Raw genomic sequence first — 23304 nt, forward strand, 5'->3', positions numbered from 1 at the left:
GAAAGACTTAAGTCAGCAAGATGAATAGCAGTGATAATTTTTAACTTGTTACAGATCTTCTAAATCTGCCAGATTCAAAATTACTTTTAAACTAGCATACAAACTGTGCAAAAGTACTCTTCTTCCAGCATGGAAACCAAGCAGTTCAACAGGGCTCAAGATTACTGTGTTAGAATTCACAGCAAAGACTGGAAAATAAAAAATATCTCCTTGACGATAGCGAGGGAATGTACTTATGCATCTTAACATAGAGCAACAAGACTAAATCTAACAGAAAACCTTACAGCAAATGTTTGTTGCTAGTCCTCTGGAAGATGGAGCTTCCAGCTGAAAAGTCCTGTCTCTCAGGGCATAACTTCCATTCTTACTGGAAAGGGAAAATTCCCTTTATATGCTACACCTTTTGTGGTTTTTGAACTCTTCCATCAGGTGCAGAACAAACTCAAACGCTTTATAACTGCAGCTGAAAGCAGAACACTAAGACTCATCTAAGCACTTACCCTGTGTTATTTTTATCTACTAAACTTTGCTCCTTTCCCTTTTTGCTTTTATCTTTCAATATTGCTGTTATGCATTGATCCCTGACTCTGTCTCTCTGCAAGGAGAAATATCTTTAGAAGTTATTTCATGTTCTTTCAGTGAAGTCCTTCCCTCAAGGAACCGAAGGAAAAGGTTTGGAGATTTTTCAAACATAAAGGGCTTGCCATTCACCCTGTACCACTTTGAAAACGACTCGTGTGGTAAACAGGTCAAGGAGGTAACACCTGCAAATGGAAGAAAAAATTATTTGCTTCACTGGCACAGTTTTCTCTGGAAGTGGGATGGCCAAATCATTGAGATCTGACGTCCTCTTCAGGAAAATAAAACTTACGCTGTCATCAACCCATACAAATTTGACGAACGCAGTTAAATGCTGGCATACTACACCACATAAATCTTCCATGGAAGCATGCCTCTCCATTTCATAATATCACAACACCTTATCAGTTTTATATCTTTTCCCACTTGTTGAAGGGTATACTATGACTGTTTAGGTGGTGTCTATGTGCAACCTGAAGCTGTCTTTATTTTGTCTACCCAGCAAAATTCCTCAAGTTAGAATTCAGTCTGAACTGTGCCTCTATTTACATCTCAATTCTTAAAAAAAATTATTTACTAGTGTGATTAGTCTTTAATATAGGGTATAGTCGTGCTCATGTACAAAAAGATTATTGAATACTTGTGTGTTTGTGGTACTGAGTACAAAAAAGGTTACCTGATTAATGCAAGGACTAAAAATCTTTTAGAGATTTTTAGCACACATTTGATGATGATGATAGAAACATGCACAGAAACAATATATGCTCTAAAATATTTGTATTCACAAATGTATTGGTGAACTCAGATCCTTATTTATTTTTTTTTCTCTGATGCAATAAAAGGAAAAATCCTTTTAACTTTACAATATACTTTGTAGCCCTGATTAAATTAGCATTATATTCTTGCTGAAAAAAATAAAATAAAATAGGAACAACAAGGCATATTTCTAATTAGTTTTCTTTCCTGTTGTTCCAAGAGATCCTCAGCATTTCACAGGGGAGACACTGGTTTACCAAGCCACCAATTCAAGGCAAAATAAAATGTAACAGAAACAAAAGCCCAGCTATGAAAATTCCTTTTCAGTTGCACAAAAGGACTGCAGCGTTGGTACATTGACAGGCGTGTACTTTCCAGCAGCCAAATTTTGTAAATGTTTTGTGTGCAGTTGTTGGCTGGCTTCCATTTTATAAAGAAACAAATATTAATTCAAGGATTATTATAAAGTTGCCACTGGACTTCTTTTGTAGGCTGTGTTGGTATGGCTGGATCTAATTCGTAGCTCTATGTATCTATGGATTATAGTTTTAAAGGTGCAATCACTCACTAAAGATAACTGGATAAAGTTAAAGGATAAGCATATCATTGTGTTTTCAAGAAACTTGAACTAACTGAGCATGATTTCAGTTCTAAGAGCACTAGGTCACTAAAAGGCTTTAACAGACCTAAATACATCAGTGTTGCAGAATTACGGGGTATTAATCCCTGCAAGAAAGTAAAAGGCACATGACTCTTTTTCCCATGCCATTGGTAAAAAACAAGAATGAGTTTCAGTGTGAGGGTCTAGTGACAGTCAGATAAAATTACTTTGAGTCTTCATTTCTGATTTTGAGTGGAGATGAGCTAGCTTTTTTTGTCAAGCAGAACATTTTAACCTGTTACAGACAGGGTTCAGAAGAGTTCCCTAGGAGCAGAGTTGGTCCCAGACACAACACCCTGTTCTCCCAAACACCTCTTACACTGAGGAAAATGGGAGTTGGTAGCTAGTATTCGGTCAGGATTTTTACCAATGTTACCATGCAAATATGACAAAACCAGGAAGGAGGCTCAAAAAGAATACATGTGCTTAGCAGTCACTACCGTAAAACTGTTACTGACCATGATCTCAGAGCCTTCTCAAGCCAAATTAGACATTATCTTGACTTCTGCTACCTGTTTTAGCTCAAATTTTGACTGTCAGACGTCTCACGAACAAAGTACTCAGGAATTTACATCAAATGTTTCTGAGAGGATAAAAAGGGCATTAAATGAAAACAAATATATGTTCTCTTTGACTCTTCTGGTTTACTCGTGAAAACTAAGAATTCTGCATTTAACAGATCACAGTCTATTGAGTGCCTTCCCAATGCGTGGAAGACCCAGGCAAATATTTAACTATTCCTAGTGTGTTCAATAAAAAGAAAGGTCAGACACCAGCTGTAACCAGAGGGATGGCGTACACAAAAAGGAGAAACCCTGCAAGCTCTCTGCAAGCAAATCTCCCACTGGGCTCAGGAACAGAAGATTTCTATATCTGACTTCACTATAACAGGTTCCACAATATGCTTGCATAAATCAAAGAGCTGTGTATACACCACGCTTCCCCCCTTCACTATTTATACTCACCAGGAATGAAAAATAGCTCACCACCTGCCTCATTTCTATCATAATGTAACAGGCCACAGAGTTAACACCCTTCTGATACAAATGGCAGAATAAAATTACAAAAACGGTCACTCTTACTCAGCCAAGACGTTTGGCACCTCACTTGCAACTTTTCCATAAGAAATTGAAACATCTCATAAATATATGAAAATATGTTATTCCAAGTCTGTGTATTATGCGAAATAAAAACCCATGACAAATGCAGCACACTTCAATTCAAAGCTTAGATGCACTAAACTTATGGAACTGTGTGAATGAGAACATAACGATTCAATATTCTGGACAAATTTGTAAGTAAATTTATAGGACTCATGGATCTTTACAGACAATATGCAGTCTCTCTATAAAGAATGTCCTTATTCTGACACATAGAAGAGCATGGAACTCCTCCCTCAGAAAAATAAATATCTAAGAGGAAAAAGAAAATGACATTAGGCAGCAATAGTCGTATCAGATTAAAGAATTGGAATAAGTTTGACAACTAGAAGTAGGAACAGCTTCAGAATAACCTTAAAACCATTGCTTTCAGGTGAATGAATAACAACTTCTGCTCTGATTATATCCAATGAATCATTAAAAACACTCAGGAAGCCTTTGGCGATTATTGCAAGCTCAGCAAATCTGTGGGTTGAACTTGGGGGAAGAGCAGTGAAAGTGAAAAGGAAGCAGAGCTCACGCCGGACAGAACGGAGAAATAACCACTGTACAGCCTCAATGGCAGCAGAGGGCAGTAGTAAAAAAATATATATATAATTGAGGTCATATAAAAATAGACCAAAGAACATTTCATACCATTTGCAGCCTGAAACTAAGAAACATCCATGCTGCCTGTTTGTTATATAAGATTTACTATTTTCTTGTTGAAAGAGAAGCAAAACCCTGTAGACAACTTTATAAGTGGATTTAATTAAGTCAAATCACTCAAGTTTAAGAAGCTTCATAAAGTGAAACCCAAATAAAAAGAATTTTTTTTTCATTAATGTATTTGTGATATACAATGCTGTTGACAGGTTGAAAAATAATACAAAGTTAATTTAAATCAATTTGAAAGTCTAACTTGTCAAGAAGAGGTCACACAAAAAAATCTCCGTATATGTTACTTGAGTCTTTAGCAGTTATTAAAGAAGGTCTAATAATGGAATACGCCATGGAGAGCTGGCTGATTTGTTAACTTTGTGGTGATCTCATATTGAGATTTCCTGATGGATCAGTGGCAGAAACATTGATTCTGCCTATTGTTTTATCTGCTTAGTGCATTAACAGGGTTTCTGGGGCAGTCAGTGAGGCATTGTTCTTTTTCCAGTCGAGAAAAATTATATCAGTGCGAATTTAGAACGAGCAGAGACTGCACGATCAGGGCCAAAATCCACTGCTTGCTTATTCTGCATTAGGGTTGTTTCATTCAAATTGCTGTTTGTCCAAACTGCCAGTAGTTTCCATTACTTCTTAGGAAATTCATTCAACAACATAATCAATGTGGTCATCAGGATTTTTTCCTCAAATACTGAGCACAGCCCAACTTAGAAAAATAGACTGTTTTAAAAGCTTCTACTTTGAGCAAAGCTGATTTGAACCATAGCAGACAATGTAAGTAAATTTCTTTCAAACTACGGCACTTGAGCTTTTTCATTAGTATCGCTGTGTCACTGAGACAACCCAGAGTGAAAAAGGAGCCAGTTAAACTTTAACAAATACAATAACAAATAAACTGCAAGAAAAAAAGAGACTTACGCCAAAGGTGGATGATGCCTACGCATCAAATCGTGGCATGTTGGCACTCGGCATGCAGGAGCTCCATCTGCCTTCCAGTTCTTGGTACTGCTGCAGAAGGCAAAGTTTAAAAGGTTTAGGGAATTGAAGTTTGCAGTACTGTGATGAGTCACTGTAATTTTGTTCCACTTAAATAAGATCATTTTGTCACTACATCAAAATTAACTGGAAATTAGGAAAGATCTAATAGGAGCCAGGACTTTCTGGAAAGCAAATTACTTGTGCATTGCTAAACCCAGAAGGTTTTGGTGAGTTTATTTCTTCATATGGCTGAAAAATCAAAGAATTCATGAGTAATGCCAAAAAAATAAATAAAAAAAAAAATCCTAAGCTCTCAAAAATTTTCCCAATTGAGATCTTGTATCATTGTGTACAAGAAAGCTGTATATACAGAAAAAACATTATGTAAGACACTGTAAAGTGAAAAAACGAGTAAGTAGAATTAATAGATATGAAATTAGAATTAATCAATATGAAGTACTGGAAGAAATATGCAAACTGAAACATTCTCAGCAGTCACAATCCGGCAGATATACCAGAGAGTCTGCTGGGTTACTACTCCTTTTCACACTCGTGTGCGTCCTATGCTAACACACGACTACAGACCAACCCTTCAGCAAGCAGAAGCTGAAGAAGGATGAAACTGCATCTGTTGAACACAGGATTCATATATTGGTTCTTTTGCCTAGAAGATTCCTCTAACCCACAGGACCTCCCCTGTACCGGGTGTAACTGCATGAGCCTGGTGTTTAGTGATGGATTTTTGCTTCGTCAAAACTCCCAGCGTATAGTGATGTCTAAGAAAGCCCCTCTGGTAGTGTCAGTTAACACACTAAAGAGCAAAGGGTCAACTATTTGCTAATTATCCGACATTAAAGGAAGACACACTACCTTCCTGTCATGTATCAGTCACAGTAGAGTTTCCTGCTGAAACAGCTGACCTTTGTTTGATTGCTCAGTGAGTATTTTGATCTTACTCTAAACTTACAATATCTAATTTAATGCACACGATTCAATATAAGTGGTATCCACGGTTCTAGGTGGGAAACACTCACTGATCATTAGGGAAGCCGAACCTCAAAATATTTACAGCTCAAGTTCAGAAGCTCAATGATACATTTTGTTTTGGACCTCCTAGTTCTGCAAGATAGAGTTAGAAATCATCACAAGAAAAAAAAAAAAAAAAGATTCTTCATGTTCTGCCTGTCTTGTCACGGCAAAACAAAAGAAAATGGTTGTGTAAGACTACTACGGAAAGACTTTTTGAGTTGCCTTTTCTGAAAGTTTAGTCTCAAACACTGACTTTGTGTAATGTATCTGATAGCAAATCATCATCCGTTTTTATTCACACTAAATACATTTGGCTTGTACAGGTTTGGCAAAAACAGGATCGCCAGAGGAGCTGTACCCATTTGCTCCAGTTACTGGATTTGTTCCAGTAAACCAACAGATGACACTGGCAACTGCAAACAGCTTAAATAGATCTACTTTTATAAAGCTGCTGCACTTCAACACAAGCTTTATTAGTTTCTCTATGTAGGCACAGATGAGATCAGTCATACTTCTGGGAACGATGTAAATTTTGAGCCCCTTGGTTTACCTGCTCTCAGAAGCACAAAATTAAGAATTAAACTACGGTAAAGAAACAGTACCTATCTACTTAGTGAAGGGTTTCCCACTAGTCTCACTCATGGGATGGGAATGACTTGGCAACCATGCGGCAAGCATTCTCCTTAATGGAAGAACAGATTCCAATGCTCCTGTTCTGCTCATCATTTTTAGCCTTGTGACTACACAGGCAAGACTTTACACCTGTGCTGTGCAGGATCAGAGCTTCAAGGATCAGATTTCAGATCTGAGAGAGCAGCGCTTTTTAGAAGCATGGCACAGAATTTGATGACACAAAGTTGGGAGACTGTGATCACAACAGTTGAGAACAAAAATCAGACTGAGAATGAGTGAGCGTGACAATTGCAGGCTCTGCAAGACAATAGAGAATCCTGAGTCACTGCTTCAGGAGGAAAGGCAGAAGAGAGAGTGAGATCTCATAGCAGATAGGAGGAAAATGTAATATAGTTGAGGTGGGTGAGGATGTTCGTTTGTTTGTCTTGGCAAAGAACAGTTCATCTTTTTCTACAAAGACTCTGCCAACTGAGAAGCAGTCTGGAGGGATTCATGTATGTTACTCTTTTTTGTCAAATGGGAGAAGACATTTTAAAATACTGCTAGAAGGAACCGTCTCACACAGAAAACAAAAGAGACATTACAAAATACCATTTCAAATTCTCAGTTTTAAAACTCCCCTCTGGAATATTGACAAATCCAGTGCTTTATATATATCGTCAACATCTTTAACAGTTTCATTGATCGCAAACTGATTCTGCAGTTTACGTTGAATCCCAGTGGAAATTGTTTTATAATGACTGAAGAAGCAGTTTGAGAACTGAATTTGTTTTCATGACAGAGCAGAACCAAGGACATTTTAGCATTGCTCTGATCTCTGTAGCTCCTTTGTTGCTGTGAGCAGGAAGAAAAAAAAAAGAAAAAAAAGAAACAGACAAAAATTTGCTGTAAAAAAAATGAGAGTGGAGTAATTTTATCTCCTCCCAGTCACTGATTCAAAACCAACCACCCCCAAATTATAACATATGCGTAAAGAAACACACTAAGGATCCTAGCTGTGATAAGAGCAGGTCTCCAGAATAAAAGCTTTATTTTCTCACCTGCAGTTTACTGGAAGAAGGCAGAAACACAGTTTCTGTTGTTATCATTGACTTAATATCATGAATAGGAACATTTGGTTTGAATTCCCTCAGAGGAAGGTGATGCCAACTGTGTTCACAGACAGCTTCTCCTCTGGTCTGAATCATGTTTAACTTCTAACTTCTCAGAAACTTAGCGTGGGACCAGTGTGTGATGTAATTGTTGTCTTTACTGCCCTGGTGGTATGAAAGCAGGCCCCTTCCTGAAATTTAACATCCAGCTGAGAAAAACAGGCAAGTACTATCAGCCACAGTAAAAGATAACATATGCAGAATAATATGATAAATACGGAGGATGTTGAATTTTGAAGGGTAAATTATTTTGTCTGAAATTACTTCGACAAAATCCAATTTATTTATCTGAAAAAAACAACTCCAAAGAAATTGCAAGTGGCAAATAAGACTGAAAAATATACTTGTCAAAATCATTTATTCCCTTCCCAAGTGTAGGAAAATGATGAATGAGCAATAAAGGATTGCTGTTCTTTGTTTAGACACAAAGAAAAGAGAAATGTGTATGCAAGAAAAAAGCTTTCTCTGCATTTTGTTTTTGCTTCAGGTGAAATTTCTGTGGAGAAAAGAAATGTTTTTTGCAAGGTATTCAGCTTCTACATTCAGCTTCTTGGTACTGCTGCAGACCTGCTCTGTGAACCTTAAAATGAATTTATGTTAAGTAGTCTGTGGGAAATAGAAAGAAACCAGGATTCCTTTTTTTGACAGCTTGTGGAGCTAATCTTCAGCAAACAAGAACTTTTAATACCCAGTAATATTAAATATTCTGAATATTAGGGAATTTGCTGGCATTAGAACACTGATGTAACAAGACCTTCCTAAGGATAGGACTTATGTAATGGGACATCTCTACATGTGCATTTAAAACCAAAACCAGGTGAACAGTGTGTAGACCCACATCAGTTTCATCTGGACCAACTATCAGAGGTTAAAATGGGGACAATGTGAGGTTGGGGGCGTCCACAGGATTGCCTAAGGGTCTCGTCTGTTGTCAGCAAAATAGCATTAGCTGCAACAAAATTTAGGGGGGAAGATGGACTTTTGCCACAACTTTTGCTTGCAGGTGGTATTTTCCTTTGAAAGCTGTTAGGAAGGGATAACCGGTGTGTGCAACAACTCGGCCAGGCGGCCAGCAGCAAAACCAAGCTCCCCCACCTGCAGCCTAAACCCCCTCTGCCTTTCGCAGCCCCGCCACAGCAGAGGGCGGACCAAACGCTGAGGCGAGCCGGCTCCTCATTGGCCTCTGCAAGAGCTCCAATCCCTGACAGAACCGAACTTCCCATTGGATGCCGCGCAGCGGCACGCTTTGTGATTGGCTGAGAGGCGAGTGCGGGCGGGAGCGGGCGGCGAAGGGAGCGGCGCCGTGGCCTGGTGGCGTCTCGCGAGAGTTGCGCGGCGCTCTCGCGCGGCCGCGGCCCGCCCTGGTCCGCCCTCAGGTGCTCGGAGCCGGCGGCGGCCCCGAGCGGAGCGGGCTTGAGGTGCTGCCCGCCGCCCGCCGGTGAGTGGCCGCCTGCCGCCGGGGAACGGGGCAGGGCGCGTCGCGGTGGGGACGGGGGGACCCCCCGCTGCCCGCCCCGCCCGCTGCCGGCCCCCCGGAGAGCGCGGGCTCGGCGCTTTCTCCGCGGTGTGGGTGCGAAGCCTTCCCCGGGCCGAGGCCGTCGCTGTGCCCGGCCGCAGCCCGCCTCAGGCGGCCTCTCCTGCCTGTGGAGGCTGGGGGTGCCGGTTCCGCCGGGCACTGTCGTGCTGCCTCTGCGGGAAGGGGATTTAGAGGCAAAAAAAAAAAAAATAAAAAAATAAGGGTTGGCTGCCGGTGGAGGCGGCTCGGAGGGTTTTCCTTTGGGGTAACAACCAAAATAGAGCTGTGTGGTGATGGCATCTGTGGGCTTGCACGGGTTGTAGCCGTATATCCGCGGCTAAACGCGGTCCAGGCGGTTCGTGGAGCCTCAGCTGCGAAGTTCGGCAAGTTCAGAGCATCGAGACGTGATCCCTGGAGAAAGTAGAAAGCTGTGGCGTGTTTGCGTGGGTGCTCTCTGACCTAATAGGTCTTTCCTTTAAAGACAAAAATCAAAGCTAAAAGCCATGCTTTCAAATGGAAAAAGTGGGGAGTAAGGTGTGATCCGTGCAGAAACAGTCAGCGTGCCTGGCATTGCTTTGTTCTTACCAGGGAAAGATGAGCTTTCCTTCATCATTTCTTGTGTAGCAGCAGGTAGTGCTTAAATGCTCACAGACTTAAAAATTCTGATGTTCCTCCTTGGGTTACTTTAAGGCTGATCACAGGTACGGAGTTTGTTTCCTCTACCCGCTGAACTAAGAGCGCTTTAGTGCAGCTAACGCTGCAGGCCAGCGGTGCCTGCATGCTGTCTCCTGAAGGTGATAGCCGATAGAGGCAACTGTTCCTTACAGTGGTTTTCCTTCTCATGAACGCTGTTTAACCTAAGTTAGGGCAATACTTTGTAATCTTAGAAAGGATTCTGAAAATGGTAGTCCTTTGCTTACAGAACTGATCTTAGCGTTTCCTGAGCTGGGGATAGCTTAGGACTAGAAGAGGCATGCAGGATATTACATCTCAGTTGTTAGTAGTACGTATAGCACTCAATGAAAAAAATTGCTGTATTTTTCCAGAAGGGCATAGGACATTGCTAAAAGCCACTTATCTATGAATCAAGAGAATTACTGGAACTGATAAAGTAGTTTGGTCTACATGGATGGTCCGGTTCTCAGTCTCCAGCTGAGTTTTATTTACAGTGGCTACCTGATAATCAGATGGGCTTCCTTGTCAATAACCCTATACTTCTACTTCCAGTAGATGTTATGTATCTCCTTAGTGAAAGAATAAACTAAAATGGAAAACTTTATTGGTGGGAAACAGTTGCAATTCCTTTTCTTTCATGGAAGTGAATTTATATGCACAAGTCTGCAGCAAACCTCCAACTTGAAATTTATAAATGGTCTGGATATATGATGTTCTCTTGAGTCCTGAGACAGTTGAAAAGACATAACATTGCTCTTATCCAAATCTACACAATGTAAGAATGACTAGAATTACAGTTATATCTGCAAAAGAAGCTAAATAAAGTCTGGTGTTAGATACAGGTTAATTTTTAGCTTATATTCGAACTTTGGTTTTTGGCTTTGACGTCAGTTAAAGCTTGATGCCTTGTTCTTTCTGTTTTTAATTTTAGTTAAGGCAGCTGAAAGTCTGCAGTCACATCTAGCTCTTATTAAATTTTCTTGCTGTAGAATTTCCATTATGCTATTTCAAAACGGTCGTGCTTGCTGTCCATCCTCAATGTCAAACGCAACTAATAAATATTCCTGGTAGTTTTATATGCAAAAGCTTAACAAACTTTTGTAGCCTTTTGTCAGTCCCTCTTAAAATCTACATGAAGTTGTTTTAAGTGATCCAAACGTGAGTCCTCTTATAAATGGTTCATTTTGCTTAAGATACGTGGATTCTTCTTTAAGAACTCGTTACAGAACAGATACAGAACATCAGTAGTGCTTAGGGGAGAGTTTTGTTTTTTTTTTTCTATTTTGGTGATGTCAGCTTTGACAACACTGTCTAAAAAGGTCAGCGGAAAATGACTGGGGAAAAAAGAAGCATTGTGTGATTATGTATGTCTTAAGATCTTGTTAGTGCTGGTCTGAATATTGAGGCTTTATGCAGAAAACAGTCAAAAACTTGCTTCTGGCATAACTGGTGGTGTGGAGGTTCTGGGTACTTTATGTATTAACAGGAACAAGTGTGTTTTGATAGACTATCAGCTATAATAACTATTTCCACAAAAGAATGTGTGGCATAAACCTTGATACTGTCTTTTTTTGCTCCTCTTGTCTCCTAGAGATGGGCCTGTTTTCAGAAGATGCAGCGCACTAGATGCAGTGCTTGGAACAAGATTAGTCATGGCATCAGAACTATGTAAAACAATCTCTGAGGCAAAGCTGGAAAGGCACAAGAACTTGTTCTTAAATTACAGAAATCTCCATCACTTTCCTTTGGAGTTACTGAAGGATGAGGGGCTGCAGTACTTGGAGAGACTTTATATGAAAAGAAATTCCCTGACCACATTGGTACGACAACCTCTTTATTGCGATGTTTTCTGTCTGTGTGTTTAGAAATTCTGGGTTTGGAACAGAAAAAAAAAATAGAGAATTTAAAAAGATAATGATCTTTTAGCAAATCTGATCCTGATTGATGTCATCTATTGTGCAATATAAGCATGTGGTTGTATTATGTTCTAACTTGCACGGGTGATGTAGAGTATAATAAATGAAACTTTATGCCATTCCCTGTATACCCTTTTGGAGCTCTGTAAAGACCTGCTTTTTTTTGGTGTTTTTTTTTTTTAAAACTTTTGGAAGTCTTGCTCAGTGTCAGCGGTCAGGTCTTTTTACTGTTAGATACTGTGCAGTCTAGCCTGCATTGCTTCATTAGGTTCAACGTTTGTCTTGGTGTGTGCCTTATTTTTAAAGGCAATGCCAACCCCTGGGTCTAATTTAAAGCTTGCTGATAAGGTGCCAGTGAGCACTTAAGTCTGTGGGCTGTCACTGGTGGGAAGAATAAAGAGTTAATTTAAGGGTTGGGGGGTGGTGTTGATTTTGAGTGTTTTTTTTGTTTGTTTTTTTTTTTTTCCCTGAACTGAACAAATCTCGCAAATGCTGGGAGCTTGGAGCTCAATGTGGGGTAGTTACAATTGTGTGAGCTGTTTTGGGCTGGCAGAACTCTAGAGAGACTCAAAGCTTGGCACTGTCAATACACTGAACTTTCAAAGTAATTCAATTTCTTTTTTCCTTGGGCTTCTCCATGGTAGGGTAGTTAATTTAATAACCAGGGCAGGGTTTGGAGGGCCTGACTACTTAAAATTCACTAAAATGGTATGTTTCTCAGTGCTTCCTGGAAGAAGTCCTGTACTTGCCCCTAAGGAGTATTTTTTTTTAAAGCTTGGACAATGACGCATTAGAATTCCTTAATAAAGGTTTTGCTTCATATGGCAAGAGCTGAAAGGATTCTGAAGATTTTATAACTTAACTTCATCCTGAAAGTCACTTGTTTTTGCATGTACTATAGGAAATTATTTTGGCACTTCTCAGGAATGTCCTCTGCTTAATGATATAACGGGCATATAGCATTTCATGGTTAAAACTGCTTTCAAAATTAGCCTGATGTTGTAAACATTTCTGCCTTGATGCTCAAATTCAGTGATTGTTTAGTTGGAGTGGAACAAAATAGATCAAATCAGCAGCATGTTACAAAATAAGGCAGGTGTCTTTTTGTGTGTAGAAAGTTTCGCAATCTCCATTAAAAGCAGAAGATCATCCTTGGACGCTGTTAAAGCATGAGCTTGAGCAAGGATTGTAGTCTGGGGCTTCATACTTAGGGAAGACCTAGGTAAATCAGAAAGAAGAAAGGAGCAACAAGGGATTTTTAGAGAACAGACTCTATGAGGAGAAGATAGAGAGATTTAGGTTAATTCCTCTTGTGAAAAGAGAAGACGGAGTTAAAAATGGAATTGGAGGAAGGGTGAGAACAGAGGTCATGAGTTTTTTATGAAGCAGTGCTTTCATAATGAAACTTTATTATTTTATGTCCGTTGCTGGTAGGACAAGTAGTACTCGCAAGTTCAGTATAGTAGTAGTTAGTTACACAGGGGGGAAAAAAAATCTCATTTGAGAAGAGCTGCAGACTGTAACAGGTTATTGAGGGAAGCAGTATTCCTTTCACTGGAGACTTTAAAAGAGAAAATGTACCAATTTCTTTGAAGGGTGATCCTGTCTCAGAGGTGTAGTTGTAATGTCTCTTTGAGCCTTGTGCTTCTCAGTTTGTGTGAGATCAGCATTAGCTTATCAATAAATACTTCTGTGTAGATTATGAGCAATCATCAAAACAAAACCTTTGCTGCATTTCTTGGAGGTGGTGCTTCCTTCTGTCTTACCAGCTGATTTTGAGTTGAAAAACATTGACTAAAGGAAGCTTTGCTCCTCTTTTCTCTTCTAAAATTGCTCCAGTCCTTGACAGATGATTTGGATGAAGATGTCTGGAGTAGTTACGCTGTCAAAATTTGCATACACCTTGCCTAAGAATAACTTTGTTTTTGTCTTCATTGGCAAGATAAAATGATAGAGGACCGATGTAGTGGATCGGGAAGCTGTACAGCACACCTGCATCCCCATGTCAAGTCTTACTGCTGCTCCTCTTTTAATGCTAGACTGATACCATTAGCCTTCCAGTGATCCGATTTCCTCATCTATAACAAGGAGATAAGAGTTGGCCTTCATGGCACTGTCAGAAGCATGATCTAGCTGTATCAAACAATAGTTGTTCTTAATTTACTGACTCAGAAAGTGCAATGCTGTCCTGTTGAGATGAATGAGCAGGTTCACTTGCTGAAATATATCCTGCAAGGATGAGGCAAGCTTCCCTAAAGTGGTGGCAGAAGTGATTATTCATTTATCGTCGTTTGTTGTTGTGTCACCAACAGACCGCAGTCTGTACGTCGCTGACTTTTTACTCCTCGGTAGACGGATCGTGAATAGTTCTTTTTCATCTTAATGATATCGTGGGATGTCATATTGAATGAATTTGATTCAGAGCAGTTGGTTTTGCCATACTCAAGAAGATGAGCAGAATTTCTGTGATAGATTTCCCGAACTGTCAAATTTTCTCTTGAGTTTCTCTGTCTTAGAGAATGAAGCAGTTAAAAATAAAAGTATAAACCTCATGTACCATGTGAAAATAGTTCGTATTTCAGATTAGTGGTCTTACTCTAATAAAGGGCTTAGAATGAAAGAGCATTTTTTCATATTCCTTCATTTTTAATTTCAAGTTTTGATTCATTTTTGTGCTAAAGCATGTTGCAACCGTTTATGTTTTCCTCAGATTAAGCTGTACCAAGTTATGTGCTGAAGGTAAGTGTACTGCAGCCAACATGCCAGTAGGTGGCAACAGCTGATTAGTTGTAGCCTGTTTCTTGAGTCTTGATACCAACTGATGTATTTATTACGGAGCCAACATTTGTGGCTCCCTAGTTAAAAATAAATCATTTTTTGTACTCAGATCTAGGATGTGGCATTTCTGTTATGAAAGAATATCATGACATTACTTCATCAGGTTGGCGTTTCTTCATAATAAATTTATAAATACAAAGTTAAGTATTTTAGGTAATAGTACAGATGAAATTTACATGACAGTGCAAGTTGCTGGGCCTCTCTGAAAGGAAACTGACCATTTGATCAAGCTGCTTTTAAAATTTTTGCATATATGGATAATGTAAAAAGTGGTCTTGTTCAGATAAAATCTGTTTGACGTGCATTTTTTTTAAGCAATGAAACTGTCTTAACCCAGGGTAATGTTAAGTGCCATTACCAACATGACATTTGGAACTTGGCAAGCCCATTTCGTGGTATGTGTTCCTGGTTATTAGAGCCATCAGGGAGCAGAACTGCAGCTAGGCATCAGCAGTTGGAAAACGATATGCATTTTAACGTCAATATGGAAATCTGCTTTGTTGGATTCAGCACTTCTGGCTTGGTGGTTATTGATCAAGCTACACAAGTTTGTCAGCCTTACAGAACAAAATACGTTATGGTTAGATATCTTGTATAGTTCCTGTTCCACTTAGTCTGTAAAGGTTATGGCTTTTAGTCAGTCTCTCAGCCTCAACTAATTCATTTTAATATATTTTCAAAAGTGAGGTTTTGTGTTCCATCTTTTCAGCCCCAGAAGTCTGCCTACCATTTGTGTGAGGGCATGTGAATTTCACCTTTAGGCTGTAGTTCAGTTTCAGGAATAAATTGCTCGCCCTTGACACATCCCAGATTGCACTGATGGAGAGTACGTGGGGGTGTGGAGGTAGGGTATTGTATGCCAACTCCTCATTGCAGCTTTTCTCTGACTAGCTGCTAACATGTTTTAGTGTGGTTATTAAAATGAGTTGGGTACTCAATATGTCTGTTCTTTGTTTTAAAACCTAAAAACTCTCTTAACTCTTTTTCAGCCAGAAAACCTTGCGCAGAAGCTTCCAAACCTCGTGGAATTGTGAGTTTGTGTAGGAGTTCTAATATATTTTTATTATGCTGATCCATCTTATCTTAAAATAACTTCATAATGTATTGCTTGTAGATAACCTGCCTCTTAAGTGTGAAGGATTTTCTTGGAAGGCAAGAAAGGGTCATTTTGTGTTGGTTTTCTACTTTTTTTTTAAATGGGTACATCCAGATGTACTCAGTCATTTATTATTTTTTTTATAATTTCTAGTTTGTTGTATAACAAGAATTGTTATGCAAATGTCTATGATGTTAAGGGAAGAAAAAAGCCTACCCCCAGCTCCCGTGCAGAGTGTTGTGACCCTGGTAAAGCACTGAACCTCCAAAAGCAATGGCCGTGTGCTTGTGACAGCGCCAGAGCAACAAGTTACTGCCTCTAGCACACCCCTAGTTGCTCACTTTCAGCTATTATGGGTATTATCACTCTGGATTTGCTGATTGTAGACTTTTTTTGTATTGGAACCTAGTCAGAGTTTGTCAAATAGGAGCAGAAGTGAGCAAGCAGGGGTAGTAAGTACTTAATGGTGGCTGTAGGCAGAATAGTTTATCCAATCCTGTCCAAAGAATGGGTGTCATATGAACTGTTTTATTTTGGCGATTAATTTGAAGTTGTAAGCCCTGAGCCAACAATTTGTTCCCTCCCACTTTTTTTTTCTTGTCAGGCTCTGATTTCTTTGCACAATAGCATTTGGAGGTTAAAAGGGACATCCCCTGATAACTCATTTGGTTTGCTTTCAGTTGGTAATTGATGAACCATTGATTCTGTTTATTTAAGGGAAAGCTCCAAAGAGGAGGAGGTGTGTATCTGAGTAGGCTGATGCATTCAGGTGTTTGATCTTGTCATCATAATTTGGCCCTTGAAACCACACCTTTCTGGTACACACGACCATAATTGAGCAGTTTTGTAGGTCACTGCAGCCTCCAACTTGCTTAAGAAACAGTCTTGTCTCATCATGCCTGAGTCTTGTGAGTCTATTTATGCTCTGAAGCAGTAAAATAAATATTTTTGTTCTTGATATGCTTAGTATTTAAAGATTTGCCACAGGGCATCAGGAAATCTCCATGATATCTGATGAAGCCTTTAGTGAAAACCTGTGTAAATTATGGCTTAAAATAATCTCTTAGAAACACTGAACTGTAGGAGTCCGACCTAATAATTTGGGGTTCAGCAAGCTTAGGTGTATGACCATTATCCCATGCATTATAGTGGCCTACAGAGAGCTGTAGTGAGCCTATGATTTGTGTAGCTCTAACAGTATGTGTAAATTTCACATCAGTCAGTAAGAGCTCTTTGTTGTTAGAGAAAGGAAGAGACCACAAAATCAACGTTTCATTTAAAAAAATCGTTTGTTAATCTGTTACAGACAAATGTAACTTTCAGGAAAAAGAAAATCAGTTACATGTTCAGCAATTTACTGTATGTTTTTAAGAACTTCGCTATTGTTTGCTTCTATGTGTATTGTGTCTGTCACTCTGGGTTACTTGTAAATCCTTGTAATATACATCTTTTAACTTGCCTGAATGAAATAGTCACAAGTATTTTTTAGGAGCTGCAGATAAAATGAATAGGAGAATTCTCATCCTGAGTTTATATGTAAGGATTTCTCCGGACAAACCTATCAGCTATCCCCGTGTTTCCTATATTTTTAGGGGACTTTGAATGTCTGCAATTTTTAAAGGAAAAGAAAGCTCGGGTGCAACATGTAGTTTAGATGTTCGTGTCTTTTTCCTTGTTCTGCCTCTATCTCCCTGAAAAGACAAGATCCTGCTCTTGGAAATGCTGTTTGAATGGAACGGAAAAAAATGTGTTGTGCAAACAAACCCCTTTGTGTGCCTTAAGCAACTCAGCACTGAGTATTCAGTATTTCTTCACAAATATATATATCAATACTTGAAAATTGTAGCTGTTATTTTCCACACAACCCATCCATTCGTTTGCAGCAATGCTGATTTTAGAGATGAAAACGAAAATATGTGAAATCATGTAGAAATAGTTTTTAAGTTACTAGTAGTGCTGGAAGAGCTCCAGCAGAGGGTGCTGAGTATTCTTAATGAGAGATTTGGTCGCCCTCAGTAGCTACCTAAGTGACAATGGTAAGATAAGGCTTTCATCTGGAAAAACGTACTCTAGATTTGAAATGCCCAATTGAGGTGAATAGATCGTGTATGTTTCTTCAGGCCATTACGGTGCGAGATTTTTTTCATGTACAGGGAGGAATGTTTGTAATTGGTATTTCGTGTGTGGGTTTGAGTTTTTTCTTGTTTAACTCTATTTTTGGTGTGGGATAACCTGGTGATCAAGTATGGTCCAGTGTGGTTATTCTTTGTGCTGTATTTTTCTTGTTTTCTTATGACTCTCAAAACTCAAGCCCGTTATTCTAACTGTGAATGTTTTGTTTTAAATAATTATTGCTTTATTTTTATGTTAATCATTTAATAGTCTAAGTGAAACTTAAATACTTGGCAGTTGCCAGTTTATATAGTTTCCACAGCTTTTGTGGTTATAGAGAGGTTTTGAGGGCGCTCTTTCAGTCTGAAATTAGATATTTTGCAAACCGATTATGAAGCAGAAGTCCTTGAGGGTAACAGGTGGTATCCTCTGCTTTTTTCTCCTCCCCCCAGGTACCTTCATTCAAATAACATAGTTGTTGTACCTGAAGGTAAGTAATCTACCAGCTCACACAATAAGTGGCAGGAATCATAAAATATTCATTTTTCTTCTTTGATGAGGCCTATTTTTCTTTTATTTTCCCATAAAACATTAAAGATTTTTTCATACAAAACATACCATTGTAGCCCTTGCTTGATAATATCCTTGTTTATGTTTTATTACATTCTTTTAATGAATTTTCAAATGCATTTAAAGGCTATTTGCTTCAGTTCTAATTGAAGAAACTGAAAAGGCTAATGGCACTTATCTACAGAAATTAAAATCCAGAGCATCTTGTGCTTTGAGCCATCCAGAATAATCTGCTGCTTTAGGTCTTGATTGTTTTGAAACCTAAAGTATCAAGACTTTGTACTGGTTTTCCTTCCTTGCGCTAACAGTAGAGTTCTGTGTCTATCCTCAGGAAAGCACTTGCAGCTCTGTCTGAATATGTAGATTGGATAGACTCAAAGGCAAGGAATGGAAAAAATATTTCAGAGCAGAATCATCTGGCGAAAATCTAGAATTGGGAGTATTCTGTGTACATCCCTTTCTTTCTTTCTCCCCATCTCATTGCCACCACTGCCGTTTGTTAGACAGGTGAGCATTTCCACCAACTATGTCATTCAGTTGTCAGACTGGCTTTAATGCATCAAAATCTGCTCAGACTTAGGTGTTAGGTACTGTGGCTTTTTATCCCCTCATAGTCCTATTAAGATGTTAACATTACTGTTGGGTCACATTCACGTTTTAATCTGTTCTCTCACAAGCCATTGGCTCCCTCGTTAAACTGCAGTTTCTGGACCTAAGCGATAATGCCCTCGAAATTGTATGTCCAGAGATTGGTCGCCTGAGATCTTTACGTCATCTTCGCTTGGCTAACAACCAGCTGAAATATTTACCCGCAGGTAAGTACAAATGCGTGAGGGATTAGAGCAATGACAAAATCCATTTGAACTTAATTTGCACAGTGATCTGCTCTAGGTTTATTCAGGTCTTAGAGCTGAAGCATGGTACAACTTGGGTTTAAAGAGGAGGCAGGGATTGCTGTTGTACTTCATTGTGCCAAGTATGTTTTATACTTAAAAAATAATAAGACATGCTGTATGGACTTGAGGTAAAGTCCTGAAAAATGTCTCTGAAGGGGGGAAAAAAGAAAAAGTATTTGTATAACAGTGTTTGCTGTTGTAACAAGAAAACATTGAATTTCTTCAAGAAGACACAAAATGCTAATGACAAATGTCATTATGATAAAATGAGGTTTCTTCTGATTTTACAGAATATGAAGTATTCCAGTCCTCCTTCTGTCTTTTTAGCCAAACAGCCTCATACTTTTTCTGCAAAGACATGTGTCTAGTAGCTTTGCCTATGGCAGTTCCACCTCACTGTGACAGTAGATAACAAATGTTGGTCTTGCTAGTTTATAATAAAAAAGCAAAATTTACTCAAAGTTAATGTGACACAAAGTCAGAAAGAGTTGGCCACAGGCAGATTTTGAATTATTTTTTTGCCTTCTAAATACTTTGATAAGCAGAAGTAACTGATTCCTCTTCTTCCATCTCCCCTCTATCTTTCCAGACAAGATGACAATGATTTAAAAATTTCTTTTCATTATGTTATTTTTAATCTTGCTCTGGGATATTTGAGTTTTCTGATCTGTAGAGATGATAAAATACAAGGTCATTATTTCAAAAAATAAAGCAAAAAATTGTGTAACTTAGTCTAACAGGACTAGCTTTTGGCTCGAATTTTAACTAAATTTTTCAATGTGACTTTCATGTGTTTCTAAGTTCACATGGCTTATTCTCAAGAAATATTCTGCAGTGGTTCCTTGAAGTCGTGGTTGCAGAAATCTAGCTGTCATTTCCTTCTACTTTTCTAGGCGTAATAAGCTTTGTAGAACAAGTCAAAGAATAATTGTGATTAAGGAAAAAAGACTATATAAATGCTCTGGAATGAAATTAGATAAACCTGTTAAACGTTATGACCCAAGGCCAGTAAAATTTCCATCAATTTTAAGATGTCCTACATTCAAATGAAAGGAGTGACTTGAGTGCGCTTTATGTTCCTCAAAGATAATTTACCTTATGGTGCTGTACCATGAAAGAAAGACTTGTTCAAAGAAAAAGTGACACATTTGCTGCAAAACTTCACACATTAACTTAAAAAGGTTCCAAAAAAGACTACTTTCAAAAGGATAATTTACATTACTAAAGAGTTGATTTCAAGTCTACCACATTTGATTAGGAACTGGTATCGGCTGCATAGAAAAGCTGCATTAAATTTCCCCTGACGTTTACACGAGATTTGGTACTCAGCATCATCACTAAGCGCATTTCGTTTTGGGTGCATGAAAATTTTTTGTGTTTAGAAATACTACTGTAGCTACTTTTAAATTGGAGAATCTAGGGATGTCTGGTCTTTGTTGTGCTGGTAGAGTACCGTTGGTGTATACATTTGCCATCACTTCTATCATGACTACTTCTGTCTGTTCAGATGCTGTCACTGTCAACGTGGCTGGATGTCATACAGCTTACGTGTTATCAGTCCAGGCAAGATTAATCTTTCACTTACGCGGGAGAGTTTGCCCAGCTAATCTACTGCATTGAGCGTTTCCTAAACGTAACGCTTCCTGAAGAGGGCTTTCATGTATGTTTTCTTAGTTTTACTTAGATTGTGAGGGTTTTAAAGATGACTTTATAAAATGTATACTCAAGTTTGAAAATGCCACTAATATTCAGCAATTGAAAAATAGAGCAAAATAGTGAGTTTTGGTGAATTGTTCTCAATTTTATTGGTAGCATTAATCTTCATAATAGAGTGTTAAATAGCATTCTGTCAGGAAAACTAGCAAAGCTAATAAAACAAAGCCAGATGAGGTGTGATTTTACTGGGTTGTTGCTAACTGCTTTCTTTACAGCAGATATGGCATTGCAACACTTAGGGAAAAACAGCCCTTCATTCCTCTTAGTGATTCACAAAACAGTAAGTTACCACTAAAGATATAATTGAGTTTCTACAAATGCAAATGGTGCAGGGTTAAAAAAGCTGCATTAAAGAAATGACCATTGCCTTTACCTGAAGGTTACTTGTGGAAGTAACTTGTCAAAACCTGTGACCATTATTTTACCTCAGACTTAGTCCTGCACAGATATCACACAAGTGGCAGTGCATCCTTTATCACAGCAGAGGATCCAGTTAAGAGAGGCTGATCACTGTTCACCTTGGGTAACCGGCTAGGCCAACTTGCAGCACAGTGATGTCATCCCATAAAAAGCTTACTTGGGAGTTGTTGACCTGTCATTCCTCTCATCTTTCCTTTCCCAGTGCCTGGTGTTCCAAGTACCCTCAGTTTTTGTTGAAACTACCTGGATATTTAAAAAGATGGTGCCCCCTCTTTGTAGCAGCTGATTAAGGATACAACTAAATCTAAACATAAGGATACAACTAAATCTCTTCAATACATCCGTGGAACAGTTGGATGGTAAATGGTGTTCAGACACTTAGGGCACTCTGCTATTGCACTTGATATTTTGAAGAATGGTTTCTTTTGTTGTCATTAGTTGTGAGTAAGAAAAGAAAAACAATGAAGCTAATAGCACGTGTTGATTTATCTTGTTTTAATGTTTCTGTTCCTCAATTGTGCTGTTAACATTCATTGTTAGTATTTGTTTCTTTATAGAAATTCAGTATAGCTTGAGTTTTAAAACATTTGAAACAGGCAATTGTGGGCATCCTTCAGAGTCTAATAAAGGGTGAGTCTGTACTGCAGGCTACCTTCAATGTGATGGGCACGAAGGTTTTAGTCTTTATGTACCTGTTTTTGTACAGCTTGTTGGAATTGAGTAACTTGAAGACCTCTGTTCTTTCTCAGGTTTGGTCATGTCTGTCCAACTAGTTTGAAGAACTTATTTTGAGAGAGGATGTGGGGGAGAATGACGAAAATACATGCAGGCAGCATGAATGCGTTAGCCTTGGTTTCCTCAAGAAGTCAGACCGCTTGAGACTGATGGGGGAGAAAAGGGTGTGATGAAGCATGGAAACGGTGTTGCTTGGAGATCAGAAAGCACCTTCTGTACTGTAGCACTCATGTAGTGTAAATAATAATCCTACCTTTGTGCTCAGCAAACACTACCAAATCAGTGTCACCCGTTGATAACATCGTGCACTTTGGTCTCAGAGCAAGCACCTTGTTGAATTGCATACAACCACCGAAACCATGTGGCTTTCCTCACACATCTACACAGTGGTGTGAGAATTTTGAAAGATGATGGAGCTGAACTTGTTGAACAGCAAATAGAAAAAAAAGGTCCAGAATAAGCATGTTGAAATAGAAATTCTCCTGAGTGCTTTTTTCATTAAAACGCTGAGCATTTTTTTGCTCTGTGAACTGTAAATCTAGTAGCGTCTGTCTCAAACAATTTATTAATTCTTTTATATGGTGCTTGAATCTGTAACTCTTTAACATCAAGTAAACTTTCGTGAAGCCTTCTACTATGTAACTATAGCACTTAACTCATCTAAATTCTTGAGGACCATTTGGAAATGTGTAATGCCAGAAATCCTTTTTGAAAAGCCTTAGTTGTAGCGTAAATCAGGATTGATGTCATTTCTTATTATAACAGTAACTTAACTTCTGTTGTAGCTTGACTTTTAAAGATTTCTCTGTATTCAGAGAGTTGATGTTTAATTTTAATTTATAATTGTAGTTATTCCTATTTCAATGTGTCTGAAGTAAATTTCTGAACCTTCTGACTTAGAAATGACTTCTTGGCTCCTTTTTTTCCTGACATTTATGAAGTGTATATATGGTATATATTACATATTCAACTCCTTTCATACTTGAGAAATTATATTTATTTTGCCTTTTTCTGTAAGAAGTACTGTATCATTTGCAAAAAAAAAAAAAATCCAATAAGTTGTACTGGAACAAAGATTATTGAGGAGTCCCAAAGCTTCAGTTATCTCAGTTTTGGTGTGGTTCCATTCACACTTGGCTTTACTTTAGCCTCAGAAACTTTTGATGTGAATTGATGGTTCTTCAGGTTTACGTTTTGGTCCTGTAGTTGG

General features: G+C 38.6%; 1 protein-coding gene across 2 annotated transcripts in view; it reads left to right on the forward strand.

Annotated features, from left to right (window-relative positions):
* Positions 1-8915: 8915 nt before the first annotated feature.
* Positions 8916-23304, forward strand: part of LRRC28 (leucine rich repeat containing 28) — a 53150-nt gene continuing 38761 nt past the window's right edge. Inside the window, exons 1-5 of one of the 2 annotated variants that reach the window (XM_040569806.1) lie at positions 8916-9042; positions 11387-11615; positions 15539-15579; positions 18210-18247; positions 19005-19142. In XM_040569806.1, coding sequence (XP_040425740.1) covers positions 11448-11615; positions 15539-15579; positions 18210-18247; positions 19005-19142 — 385 coding nt within the window. In that variant the 5' untranslated portion in view covers positions 8916-9042; positions 11387-11447. The remainder of the gene's footprint in view (positions 9043-11386; positions 11616-15538; positions 15580-18209; positions 18248-19004; positions 19143-23304) is intronic. The other variant, XR_005823284.1, reaches the window with a different exon arrangement.

Source organism: Cygnus olor, chromosome 11 (assembly GCF_009769625.2).
Source record: "Cygnus olor isolate bCygOlo1 chromosome 11, bCygOlo1.pri.v2, whole genome shotgun sequence".
In the NCBI taxonomy this organism is placed as follows: Eukaryota; Metazoa; Chordata; class Aves; order Anseriformes; family Anatidae; genus Cygnus; species Cygnus olor.